Source organism: Chiloscyllium plagiosum, unplaced genomic scaffold, assembly GCF_037043375.1.
Source record: "Chiloscyllium plagiosum isolate Xiang-an unplaced genomic scaffold, Cpla_swu_hap1 HiC_scaffold_14, whole genome shotgun sequence".
Taxonomy (NCBI): domain Eukaryota; kingdom Metazoa; phylum Chordata; class Chondrichthyes; order Orectolobiformes; family Hemiscylliidae; genus Chiloscyllium; species Chiloscyllium plagiosum.
This window is the reverse complement of record NW_028270152.1, coordinates 13,806,240-13,824,604: the sequence shown is the minus strand read 5'-3', so window position 1 is coordinate 13,824,604 and position 18,365 is coordinate 13,806,240. Positions and strand designations below refer to the sequence as shown.

General features: G+C 41.8%; 1 protein-coding gene across 2 annotated transcripts in view; it reads left to right on the top strand.

The window, feature by feature from the left end:
• The window catches only part of hemk1 (HemK methyltransferase family member 1), a 126,794-nt gene extending 111,889 nt beyond the window's left edge, over positions 1–14,905 (top strand). For both annotated transcript variants that reach the window (XM_087994083.1, XM_087994082.1), the window contains 2 exons: positions 6,183–6,296; positions 12,279–14,905. In XM_087994083.1, coding sequence (XP_087850209.1) covers positions 6,183–6,296; positions 12,279–12,309 — 145 coding nt within the window. In that variant the 3' untranslated portion in view covers positions 12,310–14,905. The remainder of the gene's footprint in view (positions 1–6,182; positions 6,297–12,278) is intronic.
• Positions 14,906–18,365: the final 3,460 nt, after the last annotated feature.

The window sequence follows — 18,365 nt, the reverse complement described above, 5'->3', positions numbered from 1 at the left end:
AAGTGATTTTTAACTTTGCAGGAATGAGGATCAATTAATTGTTTGGAAATGAGAGCAGATTCTCAAATGGTGCACTTAGGATTATGAATAAACAGGTCAATAAAGATTTTAACTGGAGAACTATTCAAAGTTTTTTTTAAAAGAAACTCACAAGGTTGGAAAACAGCCATCTGTGACTTTCATTATAAATAGTGAGGCATAGTGTTGGGATTTTCACCTACCTTTCATTCCTGCCAAGAGCTTGAATGCGCGCATTGGAGATTCGCACATTGAAAATTTATCAATTGCTTCGTGTTACTTTCCTGATCCATATGGTGTCATTGTGTGGGCGCCTTAAAAAGGACAGCCAAAGTTTACTGCCTGATTCAGTCAAATACAGTATTAACCAGTTTAAGTCAGAATCCTGGGATATGTAAAGGACCTACAGCTGTTTCAGTCACCAGTACGTGCATTGAGGAGAAAGTGAGGTCTGGCTTATGCCCGAAACGTCGATTCTCCTGTTCCCTGGATGCTGCCTGACCTGCTGCGCTTTTCCAGCAACACATTTCCAGTAGGTGCATTGATCCAGGCCTAGAGCAGCCGAGAAAATAGCAGTCCTTAAGAAGAACACGTACTGCATAGTCCAGAATTAAAACCAGGTTATTGCTTTTTGTATAAGCAACCAAGCAACAAATGCTAAAACTTGTTTATGGACATTTTCTGCCCTCTCCCTTTAATGACCGATTTAACTCTGTGGTGTAGTCTCCAGATGTCTCTTCCCTGTGTAACCTCAATTCCCAGCCATGGGGACGACTTCACATGTTGAACATCGGTGGTTCCATCGCCTCTACGTTAGCTGCTTCATAAACATTAAAATCCATTGTAGGGATGAGCAATGGATTGAAATGTGTTGCACCTCACAGTCGCAATTTCTGAAATGTAGAGCAAATAACCAGTTGGGCAGAGAACTGTCAAAACCAGAATTCACTCTAAGGGTTTGAACCTTAGGAAGAGAAGGGTGAGGACACAAAGGGCAAATATACTTACTGATGCAAAATTTATTTTCAATTATTTATTGCAATTCGTGGTTTTTGTATTTGCTTGTTTTTGGACAGGCTTCTTCATTTCTACTTTTAAAAAACACAAATTGAGCAGAATATTTGTTGAGCTTTGGTTCCATTAGCCATCAAGTTACAGATATTTCCATTTAAAACAAATAAATCAAGCTTCCTAAATCTATAGCACCCCAGGATTAATGTACAGTCTTGACCAACTCTGAAGCCTCTTGGATGAAGATTTCTGTTGACTATGTGAAAGAAGATATTCTACAACTTTCATACCTTGTTCTTTCAACAGCACAATTGAAAGCAGCTCAAACCATTTTACTGCCAGGAGGCATTTTGTCTCTCCTGTTGTTGTTTAATACCAGTAAAACAACCTGGCAATCCACCGTAGGCTAATCAGTGACCTGTGATAGCTGGAAAGCAGAAAAGAACTGCACAGCTTAAATCACCGAGGAAAAGGTTATTTTTGGGTACAGATTATAAATTAAAAGTCTTAATGTTTATGCAAGGAAATCTTTAAAATAGAGCATCGGTTCATTTAGGTAGTCAGTTTGGGTATTGGAATTGTGTGTCAAATTAGGACACTGTTTGGATCCAGTACACTGTGCCCTTTTCTGCTGCTATTGCAGATTTCGTGGAAAGCATGTTGTTATGGGAGAAAAGCAACGTAGGGAAAGTTTTAATTTTGTCTTTACCCCTCCTCAGAATGCTGATTCCTGCTTGCCTAAGGTTCCAGAAGTCAGTTCTCCAGAACCTTGCCCATGCCACCTAGAACCCAAATAGTAGTGGATGACGTTCAACCATGAGAGCATCGCACTTGAGGCAAATCCTATCCCTCACCCAGTATTTATATCTGCATGAGATTCTTCCACAGTTCTTTTTATTTCTTCCCTCCAGCCAGTGGATCTAACGCTCCAGCTGCAATCAATGCAATTGTTAGTTGACAAAGGGGGCCATTTGGCCCATTGTGCCTGCACTGGCTCTTTCAAGCAAGCATCATTCCGTAGTGCCAATTCCCTGCTTCTCTCCCACACTCTTGCATATCATTCCTATCCAAAGAATCATCCAGTGCCCCTTTGAATGTCTCAGTTGGTTTTGCCTCCACCACATTTCAAGGCGTTGTGTTCCATACTCACTGAGTGAAAAAAAATTTCCTCACTTCACCATGACTTCTTTTGCAGATCACTTTAAGCCTATACCCACATGTTCTTGTTCCTTCAACAAGTGGGTGCAGATTCTCCCTATGTATTCTACCCAGCCCATTCATGGTTTTTAAAAGCTCGGTCAGATCTTTTTCTCTTCAAGAAGAACAGTCCCAACTTCTTCAATCTATCTTTATAACAAGTTCCTAATTCCTAAAACCATTCTTGTAAACTTCTTCTGCACTCCTTCCTTGGAAGCTGCTATGTAAGAATCTTTGGTGAGTAATGTGGAGGATACTGAATGTTACTTGCCACACAGTCTACCTGTCCTGTCACTTTCAATGATCTGTGCACATTTACACCCAGGCTGCTCTGCTGTTGCAATCTTCTTAAAATTGTATCCCCTATTTGATGTTGTCTTTCAATGTTTTTCTGAGCAAAATGTATCACAAAATCCAGATCAGATAAACCACACAGACTTGAGATTTGTGGTGTAATTGGCTCAGTAGCACACCAGCTGGAAAATGCTTTCACTGCCAAGCTGACTTTGTTGATGATGTTTTGAATTTGAGTGTCATGTACTATGCCTTTAGTGACTGGGATGACAGTACATCACTTTATTCTTCTGAAATTTTCCAGTGTTCATTGTTGTTGACCATGATACTATCCTTTTCCACTTGCTCCCTTCTTATGGTCCAGCTCCTTGGAACTGCCCTTACATGGTTCCACCGAACCAAATACAGTCAGTGGTTCTCTAGTATTGGCTTTTCTTTTCTCCCTCTCATTGACCTGAACACCAGAGATGAGGTGAGAGTGACTGCCCTCGACATCAAGAGTGCATTTAACCAAGTGTGGCATCAAGGAACCCTAGCAAAACTGGAATCAGTAGCATTTGAGGGGAAAATCTTCCACTTGTTGGAGTCCTATGTGGTACAAAGAAAGATAGTTGTGTATGTTGGAGGTCCATCATCAGAGCTTCAGGACATCTTTGCAGGAAAACATCTATGCAGGGACTCCACAGGTCTTTTTGATAGGCAAGCCATCTTCAACTACTTCAATCACAGGATATTTGCTCAGCAAATGTTCAGCACCATTTGCAGTCCTTCCGATTCTAAAGCGTTCATGTGCAATTGCAGCAAGTTCCAGGCTTGGACGAAGGAATGGCAAGTAACATTCATGTCAGACAAATGCCAGCATTGACCATGTCCAACAAGAGAGAATCTAACCATTGCCCCTTGATTTCCAGTCATGCCCTGACATGTAAATTGCAACGAGTTGTGGCTTAATGTTATTATAATGGATTCCAAGTCGGTCTTATGAAATATGAAACAAGACACAAATCCTATCCTTTTCTTGCTAATAGGTTTAGTTGCAGAATGCAGCATTACTTATGTCTGCCTCCTACAAACACCACCACTTTGTCCCACAAATCTCCAGTCATTCAATTTGATAAATCAATGAAAACACTGAACCTGAAATTGAACCAAATTAGACATGTTCCAGTCTATTACAGGAGCATTGTAGCTAACAACAAAGTCTCAAAGGAATCTGAATAATTTAAATTAGAATATAATTTTGCAGGGTACGCACAAGTTGTAAAGAGCCTGAATTGTGCCAGCAACACCATGAGCTCCCTCTTCAAGGACACATAGTGCAGATATAACTGTGAAAGAGAGGCGGGCAGTCAAGTCAGTCTCTATTTTTACCCTTTTAATAAATTAATTAAAACAATGAAACCAAATTCAACCACATGAAACTGAATTAAAGAAACTGAGCTAAATTTGAACAGTGGCAGCCCCCAAAGAGAAACTGCAAGAGAAGGCAAGATCTCAAAATAAACTTAAATTAGAATGTGGTTTTAGGAGGTGATGGTACACTAGAGCCCCTGCAGTGTACATGACTTAGTGAGTTCCTGAAGTGTGCCAGCAGCTACTATGTTATTGTTCACCATGTTCACAATATCTGTTCTTACATACCTCTGGAGCAGGTAGGACTTTAACCTCATTCTCTGGTTCAGAGGTAGGGACACTATCATCCATGCCACCAGAACCTGGAAATGCTCCAGACCTTTTCCATCACCAAATCACTCATGGGATTTTTAACTATTTTTAAATCACCAATGTTTCCTGTTACTCAAATTATACATGATGCCCAACAACGGCAATATAGACCACAAAAGGGGAGGGAGAAGGGGCTAAATCAAAATAGAGTGGAAGGGCAGATAAAGCATTGCGTCCCCCACTGAACACACCTTTCTCTAAAACCGTCAAGCATATTGGTGGGTATTGCATGCTCCCTCTCCAAGGACACCCAAACATGAACATAGCTGTGGAAGAGGGGCAGGTAATCAGCAGCCACTAGTGCTCTAGCATTTTTCCAAGCAACCTGTTCAGAGTTATTATGACATCACATCTGGAGCAGGTGGGAATTGAACCGGGGACCCTGCTCCAGAGATAGGGACGTTACCACTGCAAAACAAGAACTGTTAACCCAGAAATGCTCAGGAAAATGAGACAAAATTAGCTTGGCATTCAGATGTGTGATCTTGACCTGTTTTGCTTGAGAATCTGCCAGTTTGAGAAATGTTCCTTCTTTCTGGAACTATACATAATGTGGCCACTTTGGAGACATCATAGGTCACAGAGAACTCCTTGAAATATGTAGGAGTGCAGGAGAGAATTTGAAGTAATAAAATTGTTCTCCTGAGTAGGCTCCAGTGATGTGCAAGGCAAAAGTGAGGACTGCAGATGCTGGAAACCAGAGTTTAGATCAGAGTGGTGCTGGAAAAGCAAAGCAGGTCAGGCCTATTCCTGAGGAAGGGCTTTTGCCCGAAACATCAATTTTCCTGCTGCTCAGATGCTGCCTGACCTGCTGTGCTTTTCCAACACCACTCTGATCTAAGCTCCAGTGATGTGCACCCTTCCCCCAAAAATTTCAGAAGAATGGTAATCAATTTCATCGTTGAGACTCTCTTCCTTGTATAACAGTAGAATTAGGCTGGCACTCACACTGCTGCAGTATACAGGACGCACTGCTCTCCATTTTTCAGATTAAACATGAGCCACAGCATCCACAGTGGCGCCCCTAAGCACCAGGAGCTGCCATCCACTGATTGGCATGCAGCTCCCACCAGGTGTGACATCCACCACCAGGGTTTTGATTCCAGGGGCCCACAAGTGGTTGTGCTGCTACTGGATTGGCAAATGGATCGGAGGCCTTCCTGAACAAAGTCACCATGTGTCTCTCACCAGCTCCCCTACCTGAATGCTGAGTATTTGCAATAGATTTTATTTTTGTATCACAGAAAGCATGTTGGATGATTACCTCATTGCTGTTTGTGGGAGCTTACTGTTCAGCATTTCCTCCATCGTAACGGTGGGGTCTATACTTCAAAATTATTTCATTGGTTACCTAAAATCATTTGGACTATATTGAGGTCATGCAAGGTGCCATATAAATTAAAGTTGTTCATTTCTTTTTTTTTAGATTAGATTGAATTAGATTACTTACAGTGTGGAAACAGGCCCTTCGGCCCAACAAGTCCACACCGACCCGCCGAAGCGCAACCCACCCATACCCCTACCTTTACCCCTTACCTAACACTGCGGGCAATTTAGCATGGCCAATTCACCTGACCTGCACATCTTTGGACTGTGGGAGGAAACCAGAGCACCCGGAGGAAACCCACGCTGACATGGGGAGAACGTGCAAACTCCACACAGTCAGTCGCCTGAGGCGGGAATTGAACCCGGGTCTCTGGCGCTGTGAGGCAGCAGTGCTAACCACTGTGCCACCGTGCCGCCCACGGTGCTTCCTCGTCGTGCTTCCTTTCTGTTGGCATATTTTTATTAATCTACCATTTTGAGGAGAATGGTATAAAGTCAGAACGATAGAGGTAGGTTGCCAATCAGTCATTGAATGACCAAACAAGCTTGAGGGAACAAATGGCCTCCTTCTGTTCCCACGTTTCCCTCAGCACGCTTCTTCTTTACTCCAGCAAGGTTTTCCTCGAGGTGGATCCCAGACATCCAGAAATGATACAAAATTGGCTTCAGGAATGTGCTGACTTGCAGCTCACCTACAGGGCTACCCACCGTGACTTCTGTGGAAAGTAAGTATGAACAATTTTTTTTAAAAATGAACACAGACAATGATTAAAATACTATATGTCACCGAAACTATAAAGAGTTGGAAGTCTGTAAAGCCAACAGAGAGAGTTCAAATTGAATTCTGTTTAAATTAAATGTTGCTTTGAAAGAACATGTTTTTGAATGAAAGCCAAATTGTTTAAACATAAACCACACTCAAGGAGCTACTTACTCTGAGAATTAACTTCTAGTTGACCCACCTTTTACTATTTTTTATATCCTAGGCAAATGCCAGAAACAGGTGGATTTTTTTGTTTATCAAGCAAATTTCTTTAAGAAAGATCTAGTTCTAAAAGAGACCATTTACCCCACATAAAATGCAGGTTTTCCCTCCCCAAAGCACTCAGGCCATCACATAATGAAGAAGAGATTAAGCGTGATATAGTACATGTAAAACTCTATTCAGACCACAGTTGGAGTATTGTGTGCAGTTTTGGGTTCTACAGTAGAGAAAGGTTTCTGATCCAGGGGTCTACAGAGCTGCACAAGGAATTTGTCTGGTACAGTCTTTGAAAACTTGGGCTGACTTAATTGAATAAAATTAAAGGGCAATTTGAAACAAGTTCAGTCATGTCCTTTCCGCTGTCCTTTCCTGGTCTGGCCTGCATGATATTCCATACTCACAGCAATATAGTTGTCCATTAACTGCCCTCTGAATGGCCTACCAAGCTACTTAGTTCAATGTTAATTAGCAACGGAGGCCACAAAAGTGACTGCTGGGTTCCATGAAAGAATGAAAAATTTAAAATCATTTAAGTGATTGGGTAGGACAGACTCCTTTCTGTTGTTAAATGGTTAAGTTAAATGAGTATTGTAGTGATTGTAACGAGGTCACCTCATAGAATATGAACTCCCTGATTGGAACAGATAATCTAGTCCAATCAGGGAGCCCCTGATAGGTAAAAACAGGAGAGTCAGAGATTCTGCTCACTCTGAGTGCTGGTTCTAAAAGAGCCAGTTTAAGTACTATGCACATGTAAATAAAGGGTGACTTGGTGGTGGGATAACGACCTCTGTGGAGTTGCTTCAGTAACGATGAAAGAAAAAAATACGCTACTGAAGAAATTAGATCTCAATATTTGACTTTGATTTGGATCAGCATTTCTGGCATCATGCCGCTATTTGGAAAGCTTAAATCATTCGATCCTGCCTTCAATGACTGGGCCTAGTATGTGGAAAGAATGCATGAACATGCATAAAGTTCATTCGTCAAACACTGGGACAATGATAGAAAAACTGCATGCATCTTTTACATTACATGGACTCCCATATTAGAGGCAGAGTTGGAATAACCTGACCTGGTGCCCCAGGAGGAGGTACAAAACAAGAACCAGCCTATGCCCTTAGACTCAAACATGAGTGGGTTGGGGGGTGATGTAGTGATTGTAATGAGGTTAGCCGAGTAGACCTCATAGAATATGAGTTCCCTAATTGAGGCCATTAACCTGGACTAATCAGTGAGCCCTGGCTGACATATGAGCAGGACTGTTAGATCATTCTGACACTCTGAGAGGTAGCTCTAAGGGAGCTGGACCAGTGTCAAGGGGACTTTCCACATGTAAATCAACAGTGACTTGGTGATGGAATACCAGCCTCTGTGGAGTTATTTCAGGTATTGCTGTAAGATTTAATGGAAGTGATTTAGGAATGTTAACAGGAAAAATATTTTTACACATTCAGACTTGCTTATCAAAGTTAGTCATTGAAGCAGAAACTGCATATCGCATTTAAGAATGAGTTAGGTAGATAATCCAGGGAAATGGGGGGGGGGGGGGGGGGGGGGGGTAAAGGGATATCGAAATGAGGCCAGACTAGAAAAGAATCTGCTGATTGCAAAACCAAAAATCTCCAACTTGCCCAATCTATCAAAAACGCATCTAATTCCTACAAAATTAATAAAACTGTTGATTTTTTGTGTCATGATGTTGGCACCCTGAAAATGTTGTATCTTTGTTAAGTCTTTGTAATGGAGTTAAAGCTAATCTGTTATACCGTAGGGAACAGTCCTTTTGTGAATATTTCCCTCACAACAGACTAACAATACCCCCATAGGAAACCTCAGGACTGTATTGTTAGAGGTTCCTGGGGCAGATTATTAACCCCCTTTCTTTTGGAATGAGCTGTCAGCTTCACAAACACCGGAAATAAGCTGAGAACAAAATAGCTTCAAATATGCAGTTTCACTTCCTCAGACTCTTATCTAATAATTTACAATGACGTGGATTCTAGGAACAGAGCTTTGGCTTGAAATTCACCAGTAAATGGCTTCAGTGCTAGCTGTGGGTTGTGAACTTCTGCTTGGATATAGTCCTGCAGGTTTTATCATATGCGTTTGTACCTACATCTGCCTCATCTACCCCAAAATGCCTTGCCTCTCCCTATCCATTACGACTATAATAGCAGCATATATTCACACAGTGTAAACACATTTCGATAACCTGAAATCTCTGGTTGTGGTAAGTTATTCAGCCATTCCTGCCAGCAGGGTAAGAAACTCAAAATAGTTCCAGACTGGTAAATTCAAGTTACCTGTGCACACTTGTCATATGAGCCATGCCAACCAGTTAGATATCGAAATCTGCCAGTATGTCCAAACCTGGTAACAATTTGTCGATTGTAAACAAAGTGAAGTTGATACAGCAAGTGGAACAGGATTCCTGAAGAAGGGCTTATGCCTGAAACGTCGATTCTCCTGTTCCTTGGATGCTGCCTGACCTGCTGCGCTTTTCCAGCAACACATTTACAGCAAGTGGAACACAATGGTGTGAAACAAAAGGCTTCATAAAGGGTTGGAGATTCCACCGTCACGTTTGTCAATCATTCTGAAACACAAGGCAATCATCTTGGAACAGTTTGACAGGCTGGCATTCTTTTCAACAAGGAAGATGATGAGAATGGCTGCCTTCCCCAACCTTGGGGGACCTGCACTAACATGGTTCATGGCATTTCAAGCAGATCCAAGTCCAATCCTGCAGGAAAGGGGAATCACCTTGGAAAGGAGGCTGGGCCACATGGTGTCCACTTGCAGCAATGGGTGGCTGAAGCAATTGAAGACAACACCTGGCATCATCCTCTGAATGGAAAGCAGTGAGGGTGTGGCAGATGACAGGTTATTAGCTGCAACATGATCTTCCCCATGTCCTGAATCAGTACTCACCAAGAGACAAGAAGCTGGACCGTTCACCATCTTTTACCAGATATTTTTTGAATGTTGAAAGATGGAACAAACCGTGGAAAGCAAAGCAACGAATGTCTCACTGCTGTGGTCTGGCCACATGGGCAGCACTGAAAAGCTGTTACTTCATGTGCTATGAAGGTCCAAGGGGCCTTTGACCAAGATGTTACTTTGTGAATGTCAGAACACTAACCACATGTTACAAAGCTGGCAAAACTGCCATCGTGAATGGACAAAATGTATCAATGGAACAAAAGTAACATTATCATCATTACAAGCTCGCCCCAGTGCACCTCCCAACATTGCTGACCTCAGGAGTGTCAAGCCGACATTCTCACCTCCCAGTATCACAGCCAAACTTCAGCTTGTAGTTCTGGTGCTGCTTAGGAATCTATAAAACCATGGACAAGTGATCTCAGATTATAAAGAGGCAGGATTATAACTCATCTATTTTATTAGTCCATGATAGATAGTGACAGAAGCCACAAATACTGGCAGCTTCCACCATGCTGAGTTCAAAAAGGTTACAACTTCACAAGGCATCAAGGATGAGGAAGAACTAATCATTCCAATGATGAGGTTCTTTTTGCTTGTCCAGCATAGAAATTCCAGCAGCTGAAACTATGGAAACCAATGTACTCATCTTAGATGACACCATCACTGCCAAATCTGACAGTTCTACTGTGCAATTGCAGATGCAATACAGTTTTCATTCGAGGAGGCTGAAGATCTTGAAGAATCTGATGAATGCTGTCTCACTCAAACAGCTGTTTCCCTAGCTAAAGCTGTGAGGGTCAGAGAGATGCTTCAAGATTTTGGGTTGTAACACGAAAACACAGAAAACATTTTGACTGCATTAACGACTGTCTAAACTATATCGGCCATGTACAACAACAGAATACTAAATGGAAGTAGATTACTGAGGTTTTCCAGAGCCAACTTCCAACTTTCTTCAATGCCTATTACTATTCAAGATCCAGCCATTATAAGATATGAATGGATTGGAAAATGCAGACATATTTAACATATTTATGGAGTCACCATGTTTTTCAATTGTTTTTCTTTTGACACAGAGCACATTTGTAGGCAGAATCAGGTTGCTAGGGGATGTCTTTATATTCTCTACCTAACACAGATTTTTGGACAAGCCCTATACAATTCGACTGAGTGTGATTTTACTGTACTGAACAAACAAAGCCTTCAAAGAAAATTAAAATTACATGTAATAAAAGCAAAGTGCTGTGGATACTGGAGATTGAAAATAAAACCAAAATGCTGGAGAAACCCAGCAGGTCTGGCAGCATCTGGGGTGAAGGAAACAGAGTCAACGTTTTGATTATGATATAACTTTTCTTCAGAGTCAAAGGGAGCTGGAAAATTATGGTAAAATGGTGGTTAAACAATGTCTAATTCATTTAGTGACTTTGTGATTTTACTCCTGGATGTTGCTCAGACATTGTCCAAAAGTTAGTCTTTAATGTCTGCAGACTCGAGCAATTCTGGAGGATTGTCAATTCCATTTCAGAGTATGAACGGTCTGGGGGATTGAATTTGAGAGTACATCTGGACAGTGTATCTTATCAGCTAACACAAACTGGAATTGAGACCATAGAACTGATCCCCTGGTGTGCAAACCTGCAAAATTAACTTTGATGAACTGGACACTGCCCAGATCTGTCTCTTTCAAACTCTCAAGTGACCAGCTTTCCAGAGAGGAAGATAGTAAATGTTGCTGTCCTTGAAGCAGAGCAACGTTGTCAGTAATAGCTGGGAGGAGCTTGCTGCCAATTGTTCAAAAATGGCAATAGCAGGCTGCTCCACGCTTTGAGCTACAAAGCCTTAATGCTGAGGCAGGATGCTAGCAGAGTAGGAATGAAAAAGAAACAAATCCTGCAGTCTGACCCCACACCTTATGGAAGCTCCTACCTCTATGTGCTCAAAGGTCTGAAGGTTGAGAATCAACCTGTTCACTCATATTAGACCCAAAACTTGGAATCCTGACTATACGTCACCCTGGAGTCTGACATTGAAAATGCTTTCATATGCTTATGTCATAAGCTCTGGAATTCCCATCCTAAACTTTACCACCTCTCTCCTTAAGATGTATCTTGTTCACTTGCCTTTTGGCCGCCTGTTCTCACATAGTTCAGTGCCAGTTTTATTGGTTTGAATTGCTCTGAAGCATCATGAAAGGTTGGTTTGCATTTTGTAAATTATTCTTTTATGGGATGTGGGCGTCATGATGATGCAGGCATTTCTTGCATATTCCTAATTGCTCTTCAACTGAGAGGCTTACTAGGCCATCTCAGAGGGCAGTTAAGATTCAGCTATATTGTTGTAGGTCTGGAGTCACTACAGGCCTGACTAGGTAAGGATCCTTACCTAAAGGGTATTAGTGAACCAGATAGTATTTTTACGACAATTGTTGGTGGTTGCCATGGTCACCATTACTGAGCTGAGCTTTCAATTCTTGATTTATTAATTGAATTCAAATTACATCAGTTGCCAATAATACTACCTCTACACCACCATTCTTCACCTCCCCCCCGCACCAACAGATCAGCACTGGAGCTTACAAGTGAGTTATTAATGAGTGGTACACGCTGCCATTAGAATCTGAAAACGGGAATCATTGAAAACTGTGTCTTAAATTTGACTCCTAAAATTGTCAAAATATATTGAAAATGAAAAGTAACTAAAGGTAATAATGTTTATGGTGTTTTGCTAGAAGTGATTTTTAAATTTGTAAACTTACTTGTTCCCATTACAGGCTGCGTTTCTGTGAACTGCAGAGAAGTTGAACAATTGAAGGACCAAGCTCTTACTCCATCTTAGAGATACTTAATAGGAACTGTCAAAATATGCTGCACTACTCTAGAACTTGTTTATGGATCCAAAATTTCTATTTGGAAGGAAAGGCAATGTTTTGCATCGCATCTGTTACGACGAGCAACTTCTAACTGAGATCTCTGATGTATAATGCTACAAATGGCACTAGTTCTTCAGGAAGTGGATTCTAATCAATCACTAACTCTGGGAGAAGATTGGCTGGAAGCCTTTTTAGACATGCCCAGGATTCAAATCAAAGTGGAAGAAGTCAGTGGAGCGTCCCCATGGAAGTTCCCATGACAATCAACTTTACTTTCTATTCACAGAATCAAAAATTTTAAAGGGAGTAGCTAAACAGCTGGACTAACGAAAAGAGTACTGATTAGCAGGTAGGCCTTGTGTGATCAAGGTGTTATGGTAGAAAATGCACCAGGGAAAGTTTGTTTAATTTGAAAACACACAATACATATTGCTTTTTTCCTGTAAAGGACAGGTCCCAGGTTATGAATATGTGTAACTTCTAGCAAGTATCAATGAGCCACACGTTAACCCTGCCTGGTAATCTTTAATTGATTGTTAGTTAAATTCTTAGCTCACTTTGAATTGCTTAGCAATTGCTGTTCAATCACAGACTTACATTTAACATTATGTTTTGAGTTTTGTAAGTGCGGCCTAGCTGAGTATTGTCAATATTATGCCAATTGTAAACATCCAAAGGGTTGTGCTGTTTAATCCACCAGTCATGGAGATGTACAGCCTATGTTCCTGGTGATGTAAAAGCCTGGGGCAATGGCTCTCTAATACATTCACTGTGGTAATTTCTCGACCACTGTGGTAATTTCCAACCAGTCTACAGCCTTTCCTCATCCAGTGCAAATTGTCGTTTCTTTTGATGCTTGGTATTCTTGAGGCTGTCCTGATAAATTCAAGACAAAAAGCTTCAGTCATGTGTCTACTTTTTGCAGCAATAATCCAGTTCTGTGCTACCAAGCCATAGAGTTATACAGCAACAGAAGAGAGTCATTTGCAATTGTATTGTCTCTTAGAAGATCTATCCAAATTTGTACTACTCTCAACTTTGTCCCATTATCGTGTAAGTTTATTCTGATCAGCTAGTTGTTCAGGTTCCTATGAAATCTGATTCCACCACCTTCTCAGAAAGCCAACTCCAGATATAACAGCCCTCTGAAATTATTTCTCCTCATTTTCTTTCTAGTTCTTTGGTCAATATTTTAAAATCTATATCCTATGGTTTTCTACTCACTTGTCAAAGAATGTTGGAACCCTTCAGAATTTTGAAATCAATTCAGTAGGACTCCTTCTCTGCTATAAGTGGAACTATTCCTGAAAATCCTCTCCACATAACTGAAGGCCCTCACCTCTGGTAGCGTGCTGATGAATGTCCCTGTACCTTCTTCCAAACCTAAATTGAATTGCCCACTCTACAGTTACACGTAGTTCTAATTTTCCTCCTGGCTGGTTGTCATTATTGGACATGAATATTTCATTTCTTTAATAAGAGACTTTCAAAATAATGCCAGACATCCAGCCTTTAATGTCCTGTCCTGAACCTGTGGAGTATGTCCTCTTCAGTCCTTCTGTAATCTGGGCCTCTTAGACCTACTCAGTTGATAGCAATACGTTGTTGAGTCAAGACATGTTCGAAGTTCTGAGTAAAGAAGTCAAGATGCTGCCTTTCAGAAGGAATGTTAAACTAAGATTTTCCCAATTTGAAAGTGGCATTGAAAATCCTTTGATACCCAATAAGTCAACGTAATGGTTCAGCCACAATCTCATTAAATGCTTGAATATACTAGTCAGAAAGCTTGATCCTATTTATTATGTTCTTACTGTCACCAAAGAAAGAACTGTTTTATTGCTGCTTGGGTGTGTTACTGTGCTCAAATTGGCTACTAAACAGTGACTACATTTTAAACAAAAAAAAGCAATTCATGTGAATGGCCATGAGTGATTTCTCAAGAGACGTAGTGTAGCAGTATATAGATATATGTATATAGAGACAGAGAGATGTACAGCATGGAAACAGACCCTTCAGCCCAACCCGTCCACCCGACCAGATATCCAAACCCAAACTAGTCCCACCTGCCAGCACCCGGCCCATATCCCTCCAAACCCTTCCTGTATACCCATACAGGAAGGGTTTTCATATACCCATCCAAATGCCTCTTAAATGTTGCAATTGTACCAGCCTCCAACACTTCCTCTGGCAGCTCATTCCATACATGTACCACCCTCTGTGTGAAAAAGTTGCCCCTTAGGTCTCTTTAATATCTTTCCCCTCTCACCCTAAACCTATGCCCTCTAGTTCTGGACTCCCCGACCCCAGGAAAAAGACTTTGCCTATTTATCCTATCCATGCCCCTCATAATTTTGTAAACCTCTATAAGGTCACCCCTCAGCGTCCGACGCTCCACGGAAAACAGCCCCAGCCTGTTCAGCCTCTCCCTGTAGCTCAGATCCTCCAACCTTGGCAACATCCTTGTAAATCTTTTCTGAACCCTTTCAAGTTTACTTATTCCTTTTGTCACCAGGCAGGATGGGAGACTACATCACTCAGCTGTCAATTCAGATGAGAAAGCTGAGAAAAAGCCTTTCTTTAAAACGCTTGGGGGAACTACACTGCACAGCAGAGTACTTCATTAGGTAGCACAGTGGCTAGCACTACTACCTCACAGCACCAGGGGCCCAGGTTCAATTCCAGCCTTGGGTAACTATTTGCACATTCTGCTTATGTCTGCTTGGGTTTCCTCTGGGTGCTCCGGTTTCCTCCCACAGTCCAAACATGTGCAGGTTGGTGAATTGGCCACTATAAATTGCCCAGTGTGTTCAGGGATGTGTAGGTTAGGTGCATTAGTCAGGAGTAGTTGTAGACTGATGGGGAATGGGTTTAGGTGGGATATTCTTCGGAGGGTCGGAGTGGACCTTTTGGGCTGAAGGCCCTGTTTTCACACTGGAGGGATTCTATAGATATGTGTGTTAGTGTGACAGAAATTAAACCACTGAAGCGTCATGGTTTAATATATATTTTACCAGCAGAGACCCGCAGAGCATTTGCGGTCACATTTGTTTCCTTATTGCAACAGAACTTCTTTAATTACAGGAATTCCAGTCACTATTTCAGCAAAGACTTTATCAGAATAAAAATTTCTCATGCAGGAAATAAGTTACATGAAGCTGTTCAAACAGGCCTAGGAATTAATTACCTACTTTGTCAAAAGTCTGGTCTTGTGACTTTGTGGAATATTATCAATGAATTGGGAAATGTTTTATTGTGAGTTGAAAATGTTGAGATCTGCCCTCAACATTATTTGGGGAATTAATACATTTTCCTTCTGTTCAGAATCTTTCATCAAACAAACAGCCTTCCTAACTACAAACCTTGTTCCAGTAGAGTCCATTTTTAGGTTTCAAATTATATCCAAACGTAACTGCTCCTTCTTTGAGTGTTTGATTTGCACTGACATGCCTGCAGTTGGAGACTGATTCTATAGAATCAGTGCAACCAGGCAGCGTTTCTAAAATATTGCCATTCAAATCTATTGAATCTTCATTTAGGATATTGTTGGAATATAAAGAACCTGAGTTTATTGTGTGTTTTTGTATCTTCAGCATGTTTCAATGTGCTTTACGACCAATGCATTATTTGATAAACTTCCCAGACCTTACAATCTTTTCCCTCAAAAGAAATCCCCAACTTAGCAGAGCACATGAGAGCTTAAGGCATAGAAATTTGACCTGGGTACTTGAGTGAAAGAATAGCTTAGCTAATTACATTGCATCATCCAACCTCTCATACCATCCCAGTCACATGTCATTCCATCCTATCCATGCCATCTCTGTCGCACCATCTCCTTCTCACACTTGACATCCTCATCCTTCCCTCAGATCTCATTCCAATCTTGCATCCAGGGTAACTTTGTTACTGGGCTGTCCTATTGCCACCAAATGTTTTTGTTCCCTACCACTTCCATAAACCATTACTGGCTGCACATTTGCCACGCACTTCACTCCCCTGTCTACTGATAGAATCCCAACAGATGGAAGCAGGTCATTTGGCCCTTGAGTCCACACCGACCCGCCAAAGAACATTCCACCACAGACCCACCCCATCCCTGTAAATGCCATGGCTAAGCCACCTAGCCGACACATCTCTGGAGACTATGAGCAATTTACCATGGCCAATCCACCATGGAAGGAAACCGGAGCACCTGGAGGAGAATCCCACAGGCACGAGGCGAATGTGAAAACTCCATACAGTCGCCCAAGGTTGGACTTGAACTCGGGTCCCTGGCACTGGGAGGCAGCAGTGTTAACCACCTAGCCACTATGCCGCCTCACATGCATCTGCATGCAGCAGGCACCACCCACCAAATAAAGCCACGAGTTTCTTTTCATCTAACCAACAAAAGCATTCCAGACAGACAAAAACAGACTTACTGATGCAGCTTTTTAAGGAAGCTGTATCTGTGATATGCTTTGAGAAAGAAAATCTTAAAGCTGCACTTGAGCAGGCTTTGATGAGATTCCCTACAGCATGGAAACAGGCCCTTCGGCCCAACAAGTCCACACCGACCCTCCGAAGAGCAACCCACCCAGACCCTCTCCCCTTCACCAAACACTACGGGCAATTTAGCATGGCCAATTCACCTAACCTGCACATCTTTTGGACTGTGAGAGGAAACTGGAGCACGCGGAGGAAACCCACGCAGACATGGGGAGAATTTGCAAACTCCACACAGACAGTCGCCCAAGGTGGGAAATGAACCCAGGTTTCTGGCGCTGTGAGGCAGTAGTGCTAACCACTATGCCACCGTGAGGCAGATTTCCTAGTTTTTCTTGTTATTGTTCCTCATTTCACAGAATAGGTCAATTACTTATGGTTTATTGCACCAGAATTCACAAGATTTAGTGAGTAATACATCACGCGATGTCCTGAGTAAGGGAGAAGGCCTGGGGAAATTTCTGTTTTTTGTTCCTTTGGAGTGCTTCACAGTTCCTAAATCTCGTTAGAGACAGAAGTGTGCAGCCTGAGTTAGAAATTCAGGAAGTGATAGCTCTGAGCTGGCCATATTACATCATTACAATCAGCCCTGGTCTATCAAGCCAATGCTTAACTCCATTACAGTCATTTAAATTCAATATTGGACTGTCAAAGCCCTTTCACTCTAGCACCCTGGTCAAATTTCTATCCTTTGAGCTCTCATGTGCCTCTGCTAAGTAACGAATCATTTTTGGAAATAATGCACTGGTTGTCAAGCACTTTGGAACATATTGAATATATGTTAACACAACATCAAATCAGGTTCTTTCCATTTTGCAAAGTACTTTCTTGCCACCCGTTTTAGTTTCTCTGCAAGGCAGTAAGTATTCAGGAATTCCCTTTCTTCTTGCTCTTACAAGGGCAGTGACTCATGCCAGCAATATCCCAAAGTCTTGTGAAAGTTATTATTCTGCACAAGTCAGAACAGTGAGTTCATCAGATACCCAACTGTGAAACACAACCAATTCTCATACATCTAGGAAACTTGCAGCAAGTAACTCATCTCCTGACTTCCTAAAGCCTGTGCACCACCTACAAAGCCGTGCTGATTGATGACACCACACCCACAAATATTCATCTCCCCATCACCAACACGCAGTAGCAGCAGTGTATACCATCTATAAAATGCACTGCAAAATGTCATTTAAGGCTTCTTAGACAGCACCCTCCAACCTCACCACCACTACCATCTAGAAGGACAAGGGCATCAAATACATGGGAATACTACCACATGCAAGTTCCCCTCCAAGCCATTTACCATCCTGACTTGGAAATATATCACATTTCCTTTACTCTTGTTGGGTCAAAATCTTGGCATTGCAATGTGGGTATACCTTCACCAAATGCAAAGGTTCACGAAGGCAACTCACCACCACCTTTTCAAGGGCAATTAGGGCTAATAAATGCTGGCCCAGCCCATGAGTGAATGAATAAAAACAATATTTTTGGAGAGGTTAATAGAAGTTG